Source organism: Maylandia zebra, linkage group LG20, assembly GCF_041146795.1.
Source record: "Maylandia zebra isolate NMK-2024a linkage group LG20, Mzebra_GT3a, whole genome shotgun sequence".
Classification (NCBI taxonomy): domain Eukaryota; kingdom Metazoa; phylum Chordata; class Actinopteri; order Cichliformes; family Cichlidae; genus Maylandia; species Maylandia zebra.
Genome location: NC_135186.1, coordinates 20034182 through 20048891, shown reverse-complemented (window position 1 = coordinate 20048891; position 14710 = coordinate 20034182). Strand labels below are relative to the sequence as shown.

At 41.1% G+C, this 14710-nt stretch overlaps 2 protein-coding genes across 4 annotated transcripts in view; both read right to left on the bottom strand.

The window, feature by feature from the left end:
* Nucleotides 1-1991: 1991 nt before the first annotated feature.
* On the bottom strand, nucleotides 1992-10165 carry icmt (isoprenylcysteine carboxyl methyltransferase). Its single transcript, XM_004570906.3, has 5 exons — nucleotides 9918-10165; nucleotides 8290-8378; nucleotides 7967-8136; nucleotides 7093-7310; nucleotides 1992-4237 (listed from the first exon to the last, which is right to left on the bottom strand). The coding sequence occupies exons 1-5, from the start codon at nucleotides 10134-10136 to the stop codon at nucleotides 4058-4060; spliced, it is 876 nt and encodes a 291-aa protein (XP_004570963.1). The 5' UTR covers nucleotides 10137-10165; the 3' UTR covers nucleotides 1992-4057.
* A 623-nt stretch (nucleotides 10166-10788) lies between these two features.
* Nucleotides 10789-14710, bottom strand: part of LOC101471057 (regulator of telomere elongation helicase 1) — a 43253-nt gene continuing 39331 nt past the window's right edge. Inside the window, exons 29-33 of one of the 3 annotated variants that reach the window (XM_076878320.1) lie at nucleotides 14021-14158; nucleotides 12343-12531; nucleotides 12122-12250; nucleotides 11650-11727; nucleotides 10789-11555 (exon numbers count right to left, since the gene is read on the bottom strand). In XM_076878320.1, coding sequence (XP_076734435.1) covers nucleotides 11657-11727; nucleotides 12122-12250; nucleotides 12343-12531; nucleotides 14021-14158 — 527 coding nt within the window. In that variant the 3' untranslated portion in view covers nucleotides 10789-11555; nucleotides 11650-11656. Of the gene's footprint in view, nucleotides 11728-12121; nucleotides 12251-12342; nucleotides 12532-14020; nucleotides 14159-14710 lie in introns of all 3 variants that reach the window. The other 2 variants (XM_076878319.1, XM_076878318.1) reach the window with 2 other exon arrangements.

Genomic DNA, 14710 nt, shown 5'->3' with positions numbered 1-14710 from the left:
TTTCTAATTTTAGAGATGTTGCACGAATGGAAGAAAGCAGTCTTACATATTTGTTTAATATGTGCATTGAAGGACATGTCCTGGTCAAAAATGACTCCAAGGTTCCTCACAGTGTTACTTTGTTACTAAGAACCAGGTCATTTTCCTCTCTAAGGCCCTTCTACACCGATCGCTCAGCGTGTCGGGGCGACCAGCTCTTGGCAGCATGGTTCATACTTCTTCCATTAAGTGATTTTGGAGTTCAAAGTGCTCACTTCAATGCTGAAGAAATCTTTCTGTACATTCCCCCAAATCTGTGCCTCGACACAATTTCTTTGACTTTGAGTTTGTGCTCTGACATGCACACTCAACTACTGAGTGTGTGCATTTTCCACCGCAGGCGGACTCCAATGAAGTTGTAGAAACATCTGATTCATTCATGATCTGTTCTCATTTTTACATTATGGGCCATTGTGTGTCGAACTTTAAGGTGAAAAATGAATTTAATCCATTTTGGAATAAGACTGTAACATGACAAAACGTGGAACAATTAAACTTGAGTTAATACTCTCCAGATGTGCTGCACGTGTGCTGTTATGGTAACCACTCCTACCATGAGGTATTAAAACATTAACAAATTAATCGTATTCAAGCACCACCGGACACCTGGAAACGTAGTGTTTGGTTTATTATATATAAGAAGCAGGTAAAGCTTCGGGTCAGGGTGCTGTCTCACTGCGGGGGTCTTCATGCTGACTACCCTGATGGATGTCTCCGTTAACACACATACAAATAAGTTACCAGTTAAACAGTGAAGCTAATCAAACACCATGTTGAGTGAGGGTGAAATGCCAAAACATCTGCCTGCCAGGTGAAGTCAGATCACTGCCATGCTAAACACAGAAACAGGTACAAGGCCTACGCTCTTAGTGTTGCCATGTTCCCAGTTTCTGATGGTCACATAGCATCTATGGGCAGAAGGTCTGTTTAATAATGACTGTGGTGTTTTGGTTGTTTGAACCAAATGGTTGGACCTTATTTACCCATTTCAATATACCATTTGTACACAGTACTGTAATATTACTGTCATCTCACACCTAAAGTAAAATATTTCACATTAAAATCCAACAGAGAAAAAGAAAAGCAGCTCGTGTGATTCATGGAATGTAGAATGTGGGAAAACAACAACAACAAACAAAAAATGCTAACTTATTGTGCACACACACTTTCTGCAGTTTCCACCTTTTGCACCTCGGTTCATCAAAGTACCATCATTCCTCCCATTTAGCTTTTCTCTCTGTCGTAGCAGAGTCATCTGCATACAGATGTCAGTTCTATCCAGCAGAATTACACTATTAAACTTGCTCACGGCTCACGAGTACATTCCCCTCAAAACATTTCCCTTTCATGAGGGCGTCACTGATGTTTTCACTGCTAACAGAAAACAGGACACCCTGTCTTTAAATCTCATTTCATTTATAGAAACTCCCACCCTGCTGTCAGAGAGCAAATGATGCTTTACAGCATCATTTGATGTTTGAGCTGATGAATGGTAATGAATGGTCTCTATATTATTGCATAGTGCCTGTTCTGATGAGCCAGGCTCATCTATGAGCGTATGTCTTTGTTGTTGGAGAAAAAGTAACACATCATCTGCATAAAGACTGATTTTAATGCCCTTAATCACTAAAGCCTGTCTGATTGATGCTGTGGTTGGTTAAAAATTGCAAACAGTGAAGGGCAGAGTGGGCATCCCTGCCTGGAGACAGAAGCTGGAGGATGTTTGCTCATTTGTCCTGACACATGCTGTTGGGGAACTATTTTTAACCAGTTTATGAAACCAAATGCGTGTAAAGCTGCAAATAAAAAATTCCAGTTTACTCTGTAAACACTTTTCTGCATCTACAGACAATATTGTGGTTTCAGTGTTTTTACTACATGAGTAGAAATCTGATACTAAAGCCTTAAACACACAGTCAGATAAGGGTAATCCAATCTCTCCTCAAAACAAAAACACCAAATATAACTCAGTCATTCAGCTCAGATTTATTTATGTAGCTCCAATTAACAACAACTGTTCCCTAAAGGCGCTTTATACCGTCGGCTACAGCTGACAGTATAAAGTCATTTGGTTGATTTGGATAACAGTTTGAGCGTCACAAGCTGACAGGAGAGACAAAAAGAAAAATCAGTTCCTAAAATACAAAAGGAGCTCTAGCACTGGAGCGCTGCTAGCACTTCCTGTTGAATACAGATCATGCTCACGTTACTTTAACAGCCTCAGGTACTTTATAATGCGAGCATACAGCACTAAACACTTGTTTAATGCTGTATGCACACGTCCTTCTTGTACTCAGGTGCTTAGAAACGATCCTTAATCAAGTTTTTGTCAGCCACAACATTAAAGCCATGTGCCCAGTGCTGTGTTGGTCCACCTGAGCTGTAAACAGCTGTGGCCGAGGACCTCTGGTGATGTCACTTGGTCTCTGGTTCTGAGACATTTGTGTGAGAATTGTTTGAGCCTCCATGCATCACATGTTTTAGTAATACTCAATGTTTTTTAAGCTGTAAGTAGATTTAATGTTGGGGCTGATTCCTGTATAGCTTCATTTATTTCATCAGTCCATGCATAAAATTCTGTTAAACACTTTTGTATATTTAACTTGATAAAAACCAACCTTTCACATATTCATCACTCAACCTGTATCAACCTGTTGAGCTCTTATATTTCCCCTTTTGCAAAAATGTTTGTCCTATTGTGATAAACTGCTCTCTGTGAGCACTTCCTGTGACTCCACTCTGTTCTACCTTGTCACTTCTCTCGCCTTTCCTGCCTCTGAGTCACATCACAGGTTTACAGGAGGCGCAAACAGGGACGATATACATATGAAGGTCTACGTTTGCAGTCAGTCATATACGACGACGAAATGCTCTGTAAGAGTGTAACTAAACAAAACTGTATGGTATTCATATGCTCTTGTCACACTGTCATGTTGTAAATGGAACTAAGAGTAAATATAAAAGTTCTCATGAACATTTAAAATTGAACAAATGTCACTTCAAAGTGAGGCCTTGATCTTATTAAACACCTCTGCTCATCTTCCTCTCTGCTCACAGCTCAAAAAAAGGAGAAAAGCTGAGGTACAAAGTGAGAATTGGGACTATTTGTCTCCATAAATCATGACATGTTTTATTGTCCAACTCCTTTTAAACCAGATCACATGTTTTGAGGATGCGCACTGAGCCAACCTGTGCTACTGAATTTCACTCTTTGTAATTTTGGTCTTTTCACATAGAAAAGACTTTTTTTGTTACATCACACTACAGATGACGCTACAAAAAGTCTTTTTATTTATATGCTGACACTACACCTAACAGCAACGCCTGACTGCAGGTTTCACATGAAGACGTGTGATTGGACAAACTGGGATTAGCAGGGACGATGTGGAATTGGACATGTTTAGAAAGAAAATGTAAACATTCCCAACCAATCTGACTTGTTCATTTAAATCCAGATTCAGAGGATAAACAGACATTTATTCTGCACATCTGCCACTGGAAACATGGTGATGATAAACACAGACTTAGACATCAGGACTTGAATATAATGAGTCTCCGTGTGGGTCTGTCTCATATCAAAAATAGTTTGCTTTAATGGAGAAGTACTACAAGAATTTGTACACTAATGATTTTGAACCCGGTTGATTTCCTGTCCAAACATTTGCTACTAACCCCTGAGAGAATGATCACATCACTCTCCAACAACACAGGTAATCAGTGAGAACACAAAGCGTGCTACAAGTGTACAAATGACACATGAGAAATAAATGAAATGGGACACATGTAGAAGAGTGCAGCTTGTCTGGCCTTAAACTGAATGTTGGAGGTTGATATAAAAACAGCAGTCCAGCAGCCTGACACTGTCGCAGCTATCATGGTTTCTGCCTGTGAGCTACGGATTCTCAGTCAGCTGCAGGGTTTTACCTCGGGAGGGCCGTGCCCAGACACACACCCACCCATCAGGTCTGACTCGCTTTAGAGCTTTAAGTCTATTGCGTCCAGCATCCACCTCCTCAGTCTAGTTGACACGGATGCCTGAGATGAAGGGCAGCCCGGTGGGAACCCTTTTCTTGTACTCAACATAGTCCTCGGCGAAAAAATGGATAAGGGAGAGCTCCTCCTCCTCTATCCGCTCCCGGAAGAACCGCCAGCTGGCTATTGTGTAAGCCAGGATACACAGTGGGTTACACAGCATCACCTGCAGCAGCCAGAAAAAGACAACAGATGTCAGCAACAACAAACAATTCATTAAACTGATTTAGAAAACCCCTCCAATAGTAAACCAAATAACCAGTGACTGAGGTCTGTGTACCAGCAGGAGTGGGACATGTAGTTCATAGTTAGTACTTTAAGAAATCTTTCATAATTCTACACAAAGTGTTCCAAAACATACAAACCACAAATGATGGATTTCAAACACTGACAGCTGCATTAAAGCAGCCGAGCAGTAACCCTTCATATCCTGTTCTGTGTGCCCGATCACATCAAACGTTACGTCTTCTGTAATGTTTTTGCTTGTTTTGTTTTAAGTTTGGATCTCAGCGTTAAAACTTGACAAATGTATTTGTTATTAATTGTTCGCTGCGTCCCTCCTACAAAGAACAGATACTGGTCCTGCTCACGGTGTAAGAACCTTCTATGGCCCTGTCCAGCTCTTCTACAGTAGCGGCCCATCGGTGCCACACAGCAACGCTTCTGGCAATGGCACACACAGTATCATCACAGAGCAGCTGGACTACAGGTGGTACCTGCAGGGCACAGACATTGCTTCATACTGCTAGCAGTGACAAATTAAATAAAATAGCCTCCACCTGGAAAACTTCCTGTTTTGTTCATTTTTTTAACTCCAAAGCAGCTGAAACTGAATAATCTCGTTACCTAACATATCCCACATGTTTAACTGACTTGATGCTATACTCTGATCAAACTGTGTTCCTTGTGTTTAACAAACAAGAAGATAAAATGATCCTAATTGTAAAAATACACAGTATCAATATTTTCTTTTACCTTTATTATTGTAGTGCTGCTCATTACTCTTAGATACGACAGAGCTGTTAGATGCATAGAAAACTGCATCTAAATCGTTTGAGATACACATTTAGATCATCTCAGGGTTTCTAATATGTTCATTACAAATTCTGATTCAATTCACTGATGAACAAACTCCTGCTGAAGATCCGCTGCACATAAACAGCACTTGAAAACGATATAAAGCCCACTTGACTTATTTATAGCTCAAAAGGGCTTATTTACATTTTTCAAGAATTACATTCTTTATTTTTAAGAAGATCCATGAAAGGTGGAGACAGAGATCTCATTACATCACTCAGCGAGCTCTATTAACGAGCAATAATTGATATTCAAAAGAGAAAAAAAACAACACAGGCTTTTAAATGAACTGCTTACTGGTTTCCATTTTAGAAATTGCAATGTTTTAAAGTTTACCAACATCTACCTAACAACCCTCAGGTCAGCGGCTCCATCTTCTACTGGTCCATGTACAAAAATATTAATGCGACGTACCAAACACAAATTTTTATATTATTTTACTTTCAATCTGAAACGTGTTACGATAGCATTGAAATTAATATGGTCTAGTGCCCCCCATGCCCCCCTTTAGGCTCACCCCTGCTCTCTTCCATGTAAAATAGGATGGCTGCCGTCATCATTCAGCAGTATCATTTAAACATGCTATCGGACTAAGTTCACAGTTCATCTGCAGGTTTTTCTCTGTATAAAACAAACAGCTGCTGAGTTGCTTTTCTTCATGTTGGAGTTTGTTGATCAGCTGCTTTGATGAATGGTAAATGGCCTGTATTTATATAGCGCTTTACTAGTCCCTAAGGACCCCAAAGCACTTTACATATCCAGTCATCCACCCATTCACACACACATTCACACACTGGTGATGGCAAGCTACATTGTAGCCACAGCCACCCTGGGGCGCACTGACAGAGGCGAGGCTGCCGGACACTGGCGCCACCGGGCCCTCTGACCACCACCAGTAGGCAACGGGTGAAGTGTCTTGCCCAAGGACACAACGACCGAGACTGTCCGAGCCGGGGCTCGAACCGGCAACCTTCCGATTACAAGGCGAACTCCCAACTCTTGAGCCACGATCGCCACGATGAAGGACTCACACTCGCTTTTTTCCCAGTAAAGGTTTTAATGGTGACCACAGGAACAGCGCTGCTGTTTTGGATGACATAAACCTCCGCCTCTTCGCTCTTTACAGTTTGTAAACAGACTCCATGTTAGACTGTGCCAGCATCGTCATCACTGCTGCTGTTGGGGGCTGCGTGGGCTTAACAGACATTATAAAAGATGGATGTAGCTTCCAGATCTGAAAGTATTTGCTCATCTGCCGTCACACACACATGAACTTAACTGACATCCCATTCTTAAACTACAAGGTTTAAGGATTTAGGATGTCGGCACACCCTGCAGCATAACAGCTTCAAATTGTCTGGGAAAGCTTTCTACAAAGTTTAGGAGTGTGTGTATGGGAATCTTTTAAAAATCACCTAGTGGTGCATTTGTGAGGCTGATGTTGGATGAGCCTGATTCAGTCTCTCCTCTAATTCATCCCAAAGGTTTTCTAAAGAGCTTGGAAAGAAAGTGAAAAGACTTCTTTATCCCCAGAAAGTTGATTGTGTTCATCTGATCGTAGTGTTTACAGTGGGAGAAACGTTCAGAGCCTGAAGACTTCTTTAGTCATTTCACAGCTAGCTGCTAGCCCATGCAGAGCTTATAGCGCCTTCCTGCACTGAGAATACGAAGCATACGTGGCTACAGGATGTTTCCTGTGAGATCAAACTTCTACCATACACCTGGTAGATGGTTCGAATTAGTGTGTGAGCACGTTCACATCATAAACTGTGATCCAGAGTCACTCTGGAGTTTGTTTGGAACCACACAGAACCAAACAGTCTCGCTGAGGCTGCTTTGGTCTGCACGTGAGCGCGATTACTGTGTTCACACCTGCACAAACAAACCACACCAGGTGGAAAAATGAGCTGAAGTTAAACACTAATGATTGCTGCTGCAGCTCACCTGTGTTCCTATGCTCCAGTAGAACCAGCCCACATAGGAGGGGTGTCTGAAATAGGCGTAGACCCCACTGGTGACCAGCACATGGCTTTGGGCCTTCTCATTCTGGACAATGTGATTGAAGTTGGAACCGGCTGTCAACATGGCCGCCTTCCGTAATCCTTCACCACACAGAACCATGAAGAGACCCAAGACGCTCAACCAGCTGAGTTGCTTCAGTTCTATAAGAGATAAGAAAGACCGATGAAATACTGGTGAGCACATAAAAAGCCTGAGAGCGCAGATCAGGATCTGATCAGCTGCTGGTCTGCAGGCCAACAGGAAACCAGGGTACATCACTTCCTTTATTCAACAGAGGTGTGAGCACATTAGGTGTCAGTATGTTCCCATGAAAGGATGATGGCTGGCCTCTTTCTCCTTCCTTCTCTGTTATCTATTAAAAAAACAGATTATTATATTTCTTTGATGTTGATGGTTACACGAATAGCTGTTCATGCATTTTGCATGTCGCCACAGGTTGCCAGCTAAACTATAATGTTACTTAAACTTAACAAACATGTTTACTTCCTATTTTGAAACACGAATCTCCAACCACTCTTTGGAACTGTTGATTGTCATACCCATGTGACAGCAAGGAAAGTGATACATCTCTGGCAGCAGCCAGCATCATACTGGGTACTACGACACGGCCAGAAGCTCTGCACATAGGATGTGAGTCAGCCATGAATCCATTAGCCCATGCACACGCTCCACAGTCTGGATGTAATCTGAGATCATTGTTATTTCAGCATGAGCTAATATACTGGATCAGGCAACCTCCCTTCTCAACAGTTCTGAGTGGACTGAGTGCAGGTCATTACACAGATGACACACCAACCTGGAACGGTCAGCTTCTCCACAATGAACTCCACCCATGATGAGACAGCAGCCAGCGTGTACTCCACACTGTGGTTGAGCAGGAATGAGTCCAACGACAGGCTGCGAGGGTTGATGATGGCCGTTACCAGATACTCGGAGTAATGGAAGAACGACAGGGAACACATGTACCTGCAGAAAGACAGGATTACTTCACGTTCAACTGTAGCCGGCCTATATTAGGAAAAAACACATCCTGATGTCAACGTATGAAAATCTATGTAGAATTTAACCAAGAAAGTGTGACATATATATAGTTTTACACAACATAACAATTGTACATACCAGCCAAAATGTGTCCAAGTGGTTTCAGAGAAGGTTATAATTAAACCACAGCCAAAGGTCACTCCCAAAAAGCAGGCCCTCACAGCAACCTAGAACGAGGACATGCTGTTAACACACTCTGCACTCACTTTTTCACTGTCCAGGTATTTAAAACTCGTCCTTCACTATTACACCCGTCTGCTCCGCATTCACAAACATGTATTCTGTCTTGCTTCTACCGACTTTAATTCTTCTCCTATCCAGAGCATATCTCCACCTTTCCAAACTTGATCCCACCTGCTCTGTACTCTCACTACAGATCACAATGTCATCTGCAGATATCAAAGTTCAGGGAGACTCCTGCCTGACTTCATCTTCAACCTGTGAACAAGATGGGGCTCAAGGTAAATCCCAGCCCCACCTGTGGCTCAGAAGGGGTCATCTCCAGATCGATAGTTTGTTTCACAGCTCCTCCAGTCTGAATGTCAAATGATCCATGGGCAAGCTGCCCCCTGTGCATCCACAATGCAGAGCGTGAGTGAATGACAGACAATGCACTCATTGATAGGAAAACTGCTTGAATAAATGTGTGTATTATTGGATGAATAAGTCTTGTAGTAAAAAGTGCTTTGAGTGCACAGTATACAAGTACCAGACCATGTATCCCCTGGAACTCATTCCAGCTGCACACCTCACACACGTCTATGTCACTCCTGACTTTACTCATACAGTACCACAATGTGTCTCCTAGCATCCTAAGATATGCTTTGTCTACATCCAGAAAGACAGTACCTTATCTATACTTCTCCAATGCAAACATACAATCTGTAGGGGTCTTCTCAGTCTTAGTTCAAAAACTCTTTCCCATAGCTTCTTGGTAAGGCTCGACAGTTTTCTCGCTCTGTTGTTACTACTGTGCTACATATCACCCTTGTCCTTGAGAAGCAGTACCAGTATCCTCCTCCTCTATTTCTCAGGCATTGCATTAAACAATGTGTTTGCAAAGTCCGCTGCCCTGCTCTCTCAGAGAGACCAAGACAATCCCATAACTCCACAGGTATGTTATGTGGACCAAGCGCCTTTCCACTTTTCATTCTATTTATAGCCCTCACATCTTCCTTGCTAATCCTATGCGCTTCCTAATCCTGTAACTGTCCTCCTTTCTCTCATTTTGTAATTTATCACTGCCTCTTTCTCCATTCATCAACTCAAGCAATGCTGTATAAGTAAATTATATTAGATACAAACCAATACAGGACTAAATGAGCAGATTTCTGAATGGACTTCTGTATTACTTTCTTGTCACAGCACATAAAGTAACTGTTAGTACCAGTTATAGAGTTTAGCCATTTCAACTGTCTAAAATCAGCAAGTTCCTAAGCTTAACAGACTTCTATGTTTAGCACACTAATACCAACAGCCTCTCTCTTCTTTTGCTAATGAGATTAACTCAGTGTTAGCTAGGCTAGCTAGGCGACTCAGTTGGATAACATTAGCAGCAAGATTTAGCATTTAATATTAAATGGCGTAAAACTTGATTGCTATATTAACTGCAGGATGCCAAAACAAACTGAGGTCACAAAAAATACGACTTCAGCATAAGATTCAGCACAAAAGCAGGAAGTTGGTAACCTTATGACAGCACCTACCTTGTACAGAGGTCCCTTGTATATCAGAAGTAAGAGGCCGTTAATAAGGGCAATATGAGAAGAAATCGCAATTTTCCCGGGAGTCTCGGTCAGATAATCAAAGACCCAGTCGTGACGTCCAAACCAGGTTCTGATCAGAGGAATTACAACCACGCTAAGCCCTAAGATAAAGCCATTTATACTTACTCTAGCCTCTAATACCAACTTACTGCCTGCCATGATGGAAATACTGTACAGTGGTAAAATGAGATATCGCGAGAACTAAATGACAATCTCGTGACGTCATGTGACTGCCTTTGTATCTTATCAGCTGCCAGTACAGAAAACCAGAAGAGTCATGCGGATCAAATAAACAGTTTTGTGCTTCAATAATGAATTGTGCAATAAAATATGCGTTAATACATGCATTTGTTAAAAATGATTTTATTATTTAATAATTAAATTAAAAATGAAAGCACTATTTATAATTCAATATTTCAAAATTGAATATTTCAAATTGAAAAAAAAAATTCACAAAGAATTAAACTCTCAATAAAAACATCTTTTCAAAAACGATTTTCGAATTCCAAATAAAAATATAGATTTAACCTGGTGCTTCCTACCTGCCGACCGTTTTTAGTATTGTGATGTTTCGCATGTTTCTTACAGTTTGAAGCAGATGCAACTATAAGAATCAGCACTGAGCCCTTACATTTCTATACAGTGTTCAAGTGATGACTGCAACCTACAGCCTTTAAAATCATGATTAATCCAACCTGCAGATATGGACAGTTAATGTCACGCTGCTCAAGTCTTGTAATTAAGCTGATTTTTAAAATTAATATATACTTGGACACACACACACACACACACACACACACACACACACACACACACACACACACACACACACACACACACACACACACTTTATCCAATATGATTCTGGAATTTAAATATAAAATATTTTAAATGATTTCAACTTCAATCCACGTGTCAAAGATATGCAGCAGTGACAATAGTCCATTTGATGTTGCATTTTTACAATAATACAGTTTTAAGTGTACTGAGTTGTAACAGTGTTTTTCCTGATTCTTTTCCTAATAGAATGATTTGAAAAAAAATTCTTCCATTACTTGACATTTTCAGCTAATAACAAATATTTTTGGTAACATAGGAAATATTTACTTAACTTAGGAATGTAGAGTTCAGACAGGCAGCACAAATGATTTGTTATGTATGTTAGGCATGATTTGATCTGATTTATTCTTGTGAAACTGTGTGTGTGTGTGTGTGTGTGTGTGTGTGTGTGTGTGTGTGTGTGTGTGTGTGTTGGGGGCAGTCTCCGCTTTCTATAAATGTAATGCTAATACTAATTATTTTCATTGGTGTATGACTTGTTTACAAATCAATAAGCTACACTTTATTGCTTCGAGCATTGCTGGACGTACAAATGAAACTCAGGTCATGAGAATATTTCATCAATTCAATTATCTTACAAAATGAAAAAGATTTTATTTATCCATATCAGATTTACATTTCATCACATGGAAAAAAGCTAATTTCTTTACAGTTACATTCAAAACATCAAACATCAAGAACAAGTTAAAAAAAGAAGATCCACTCAGCAGAGGAACAGACTTGTTCCTGGGATGGTCACTGAAGACAACAGACAGAAATTTAACTCACGTTAGTTTGAACTATGATACCCTGAACTCAATAAGGAATTCTGGACCATTCATTTAGTATTCACTTGCATTCTATCTTCTTTGGCTGCTTGAGAAATAACTGGAAATCTTGCTTTGGGACCTCAAAGGAGACAAAAGCGAAGCTGGAAAACAAAGAAAAAATGCAAAAGGAAAGTTTTATATGTCAGATGTCGTGTTCATTTTATTATTTCAAATCCTTTTCGTTACTTAAAAAAACATGACATCAAACACACAACAGGATGACACATGGAAAAAAGTTTCCAATTTCGTTGTACTGTTGTTCTATGTATGACTGTGCAATAACAATAAAGAGTTATCTGTATCTGTCATGTGTTAAGGCGCTGACAGAAACCAAAAAATAAAAAACTAAACGAGAACTGAATATTCAGTTTTGCGGGGTGGGTAAAGTTATATGCCCACAGTATATTGTGAAGTGGCACCATATAAATAAAACTGAATGAATGAGAATGATTAGTCACAAGGTAAAGCACACTTTTCTAGACCACAGGGATTTACCTTCAGGTTGTTCTTGCTGCTCCTCAATCATAACAGGAACATCAGGAGCAGAGACTGGCTGACCTATCAAGCCATCCAACATGTCTTTGTACTGCTTCTTGTGGTTAGGACGAATAAACATACCAAATCCTTAAGAAAAGGAACACAAGAAAGTCGTTTCAAACCACAAACATTTACAGGAAGATGGCAGAGAACATCTCATGATCTGGAAGAACACTTACTGACAAGAAGGCCGAAGTTCTCATCTCTCTCAGTGAATAAGTTCACTGCTGTGGTCACCAGTTTTTCATAGTTGTCTGTGTTTTTGTAGGTGTGAATAGCCTGAAAGAGCTGTGTCGATCTCTCTGCCCCAAGAGCTTTTTTCACATCAGTCAGAAAGGTAGTGTGGACTTCATTCTTTGATGTAGAACCTGATCAACATAGTTTTATGCTTAACCATCACTGACACACATTACATGACACAAGTTTGTTGTATGGGTATGTATTAAGTAAACATCATTACTGTTTGACAAAAATGCAGCATAATATGCAGAGAATAGGTGAAAACATCAGCTACAGGTAGACCGAGCAGTCAGCTGAGACTGCAAGACCAGGCTCACCAACCTGTGCACGGCCTGGATTGATTACAAGAAGGCCTATGACTCAATGCCCCACACCTGGATCCTGGAATGCCGAGAACTGTACAAGACCAACAGGACCCTAAGAGCCTTCATCAGAAACTCAATGGGAATGTGGCGTACAACACTAGAGGCCAACTTCAAGCCCATAGCACAAGTCACCATCAACCAAGGTGACTTGTTGATCTCCTCTACCAAGGAGATGCTCTGTCCCTGCTGCTGGTCTGCATAGGCCTGAACCCCCTCGTGAGATCATTGGCTACGGATACAGACTACAGAACGGAGCAGTTGTCAGCCACATCCTGTACATGGATGACATCAAGCTGTATGCCAAGAATGAACGAGACATCGATTCACTGATCCACACCACCAGGATATACAGCAATGACATCGGAATGTCGTTCGGACTGGAGAAGTGTAGTCGGATGGTAACAAAGAGAGTTAAGGTAGTCAGAACTGAACAACATTGCAGACACAGAGGACAGCTACAGGTACCTGGGGATCCCACAGGAAAATGGGAACCATGAAGAAGCTGCTAGGAAAGCTGCAACCACCAAGTACCTGCAGAGGGTCAGGTAAGTCCTGAGGAGTCAGCTGAACAGTAAGAACAAGATCCGGGCTATCAACACCTGATCAGGTAACTTGCTGGGATAATAAGCTGGCCAAAGGAGGAGATAGAAGCCACTGACATCAAGACCAGGAAGCTCCTGACTATGCATGGACAGTTTCACCCCAAGTCCAGCACCCTGAGGTGGTACGCTAAGCTAAGGAAAGAGGCCGGGGACTGTGAGTGTCAGCACCACAGTCCAGGATGAGACAAACAAAAGCCAGAACACTCCACGGTATGTACCACCAGCAGATAGAGGAGGTGGCTGACATCCAGAAATCCTACCAGTAGCTGGACAAAGCTGGACTGAAAGACAGCACAGAGGCACTAATCATGGCAGCACAGGAACAAGCTCTGAGTACAAGATCCATTAAGGCTGGGGTCTATCACACCAGGCAAGACCCCAGGTGCAGGCTGTGTAACGATGCCCCTGAGACAATCCAGCACATAACAGCAGGGTGTAAGATGCTAGCAGACAGGGCATACATGGAACGCCATAACCAAGTGGCCGGCATAGTGTACAGGAACATCTGTACCGAGTATGGCCTGGAATTCGTCTTTCATGTTTAAAATGGAATATTGTGTTATTCTTCCAAAATTCTTCCTTGACATTCTTTTCTAATCCATGTATCTCACACACATTTCCAAGAACAAAATGAAGAGCGTGTTTCATACCGTTCTGCAGCATTACAGTCTTCTTCTCATCCTTGGACAGAGTGTGATCAGGTTTGTATCCACAGCCCTTCCCTGTCAGCTCCTGGCAATTTTCATCAAACCTCTTTTTGTGATGTGGGCGAACAAACTGGTAGAAGCCTGTGACACAAGGCAGCAACAGCAGTCAACTACAACCTGTTTTGCATTAACACACTGTTAATGTGGTGCCCTGATACTGAAATCATGACTTTGACATTGATATTATTCCTGTGTAGATATCAAGACTAATAATGTTGACAGTTATGTTCAGTTTTTCAAAAGTAACGTTGGGTGAGGTGTTCTTACACTACTGTGAAAAAACAGGGCAAACTACAAAGAACGATTCAATTATTGTAGAGAAATCTCTGTAAGACACAAGGCTGAAAACTCATACTGACTGACTATGATCTGCACTGTATCTAAATATGGCAATGTTCATGGGCAATTTAGGCAATCATTGACTGCAAGAGATTTTCACCCAGTTATTAAAAACAATCTTTATTTAAAATTATGTTGGTTTGTCTAACTACTTTGAGCTTCTGAAAATGCATGTTATAATTCCTTAACAGTTAAAGCAATACTTAAACCCTTTGAATTAAAGCTTATCTCATCCTTACCATGTGAACAGAGACACAACTTTTACAATTTTGCACTGTGCTCGAGTGCAACAAA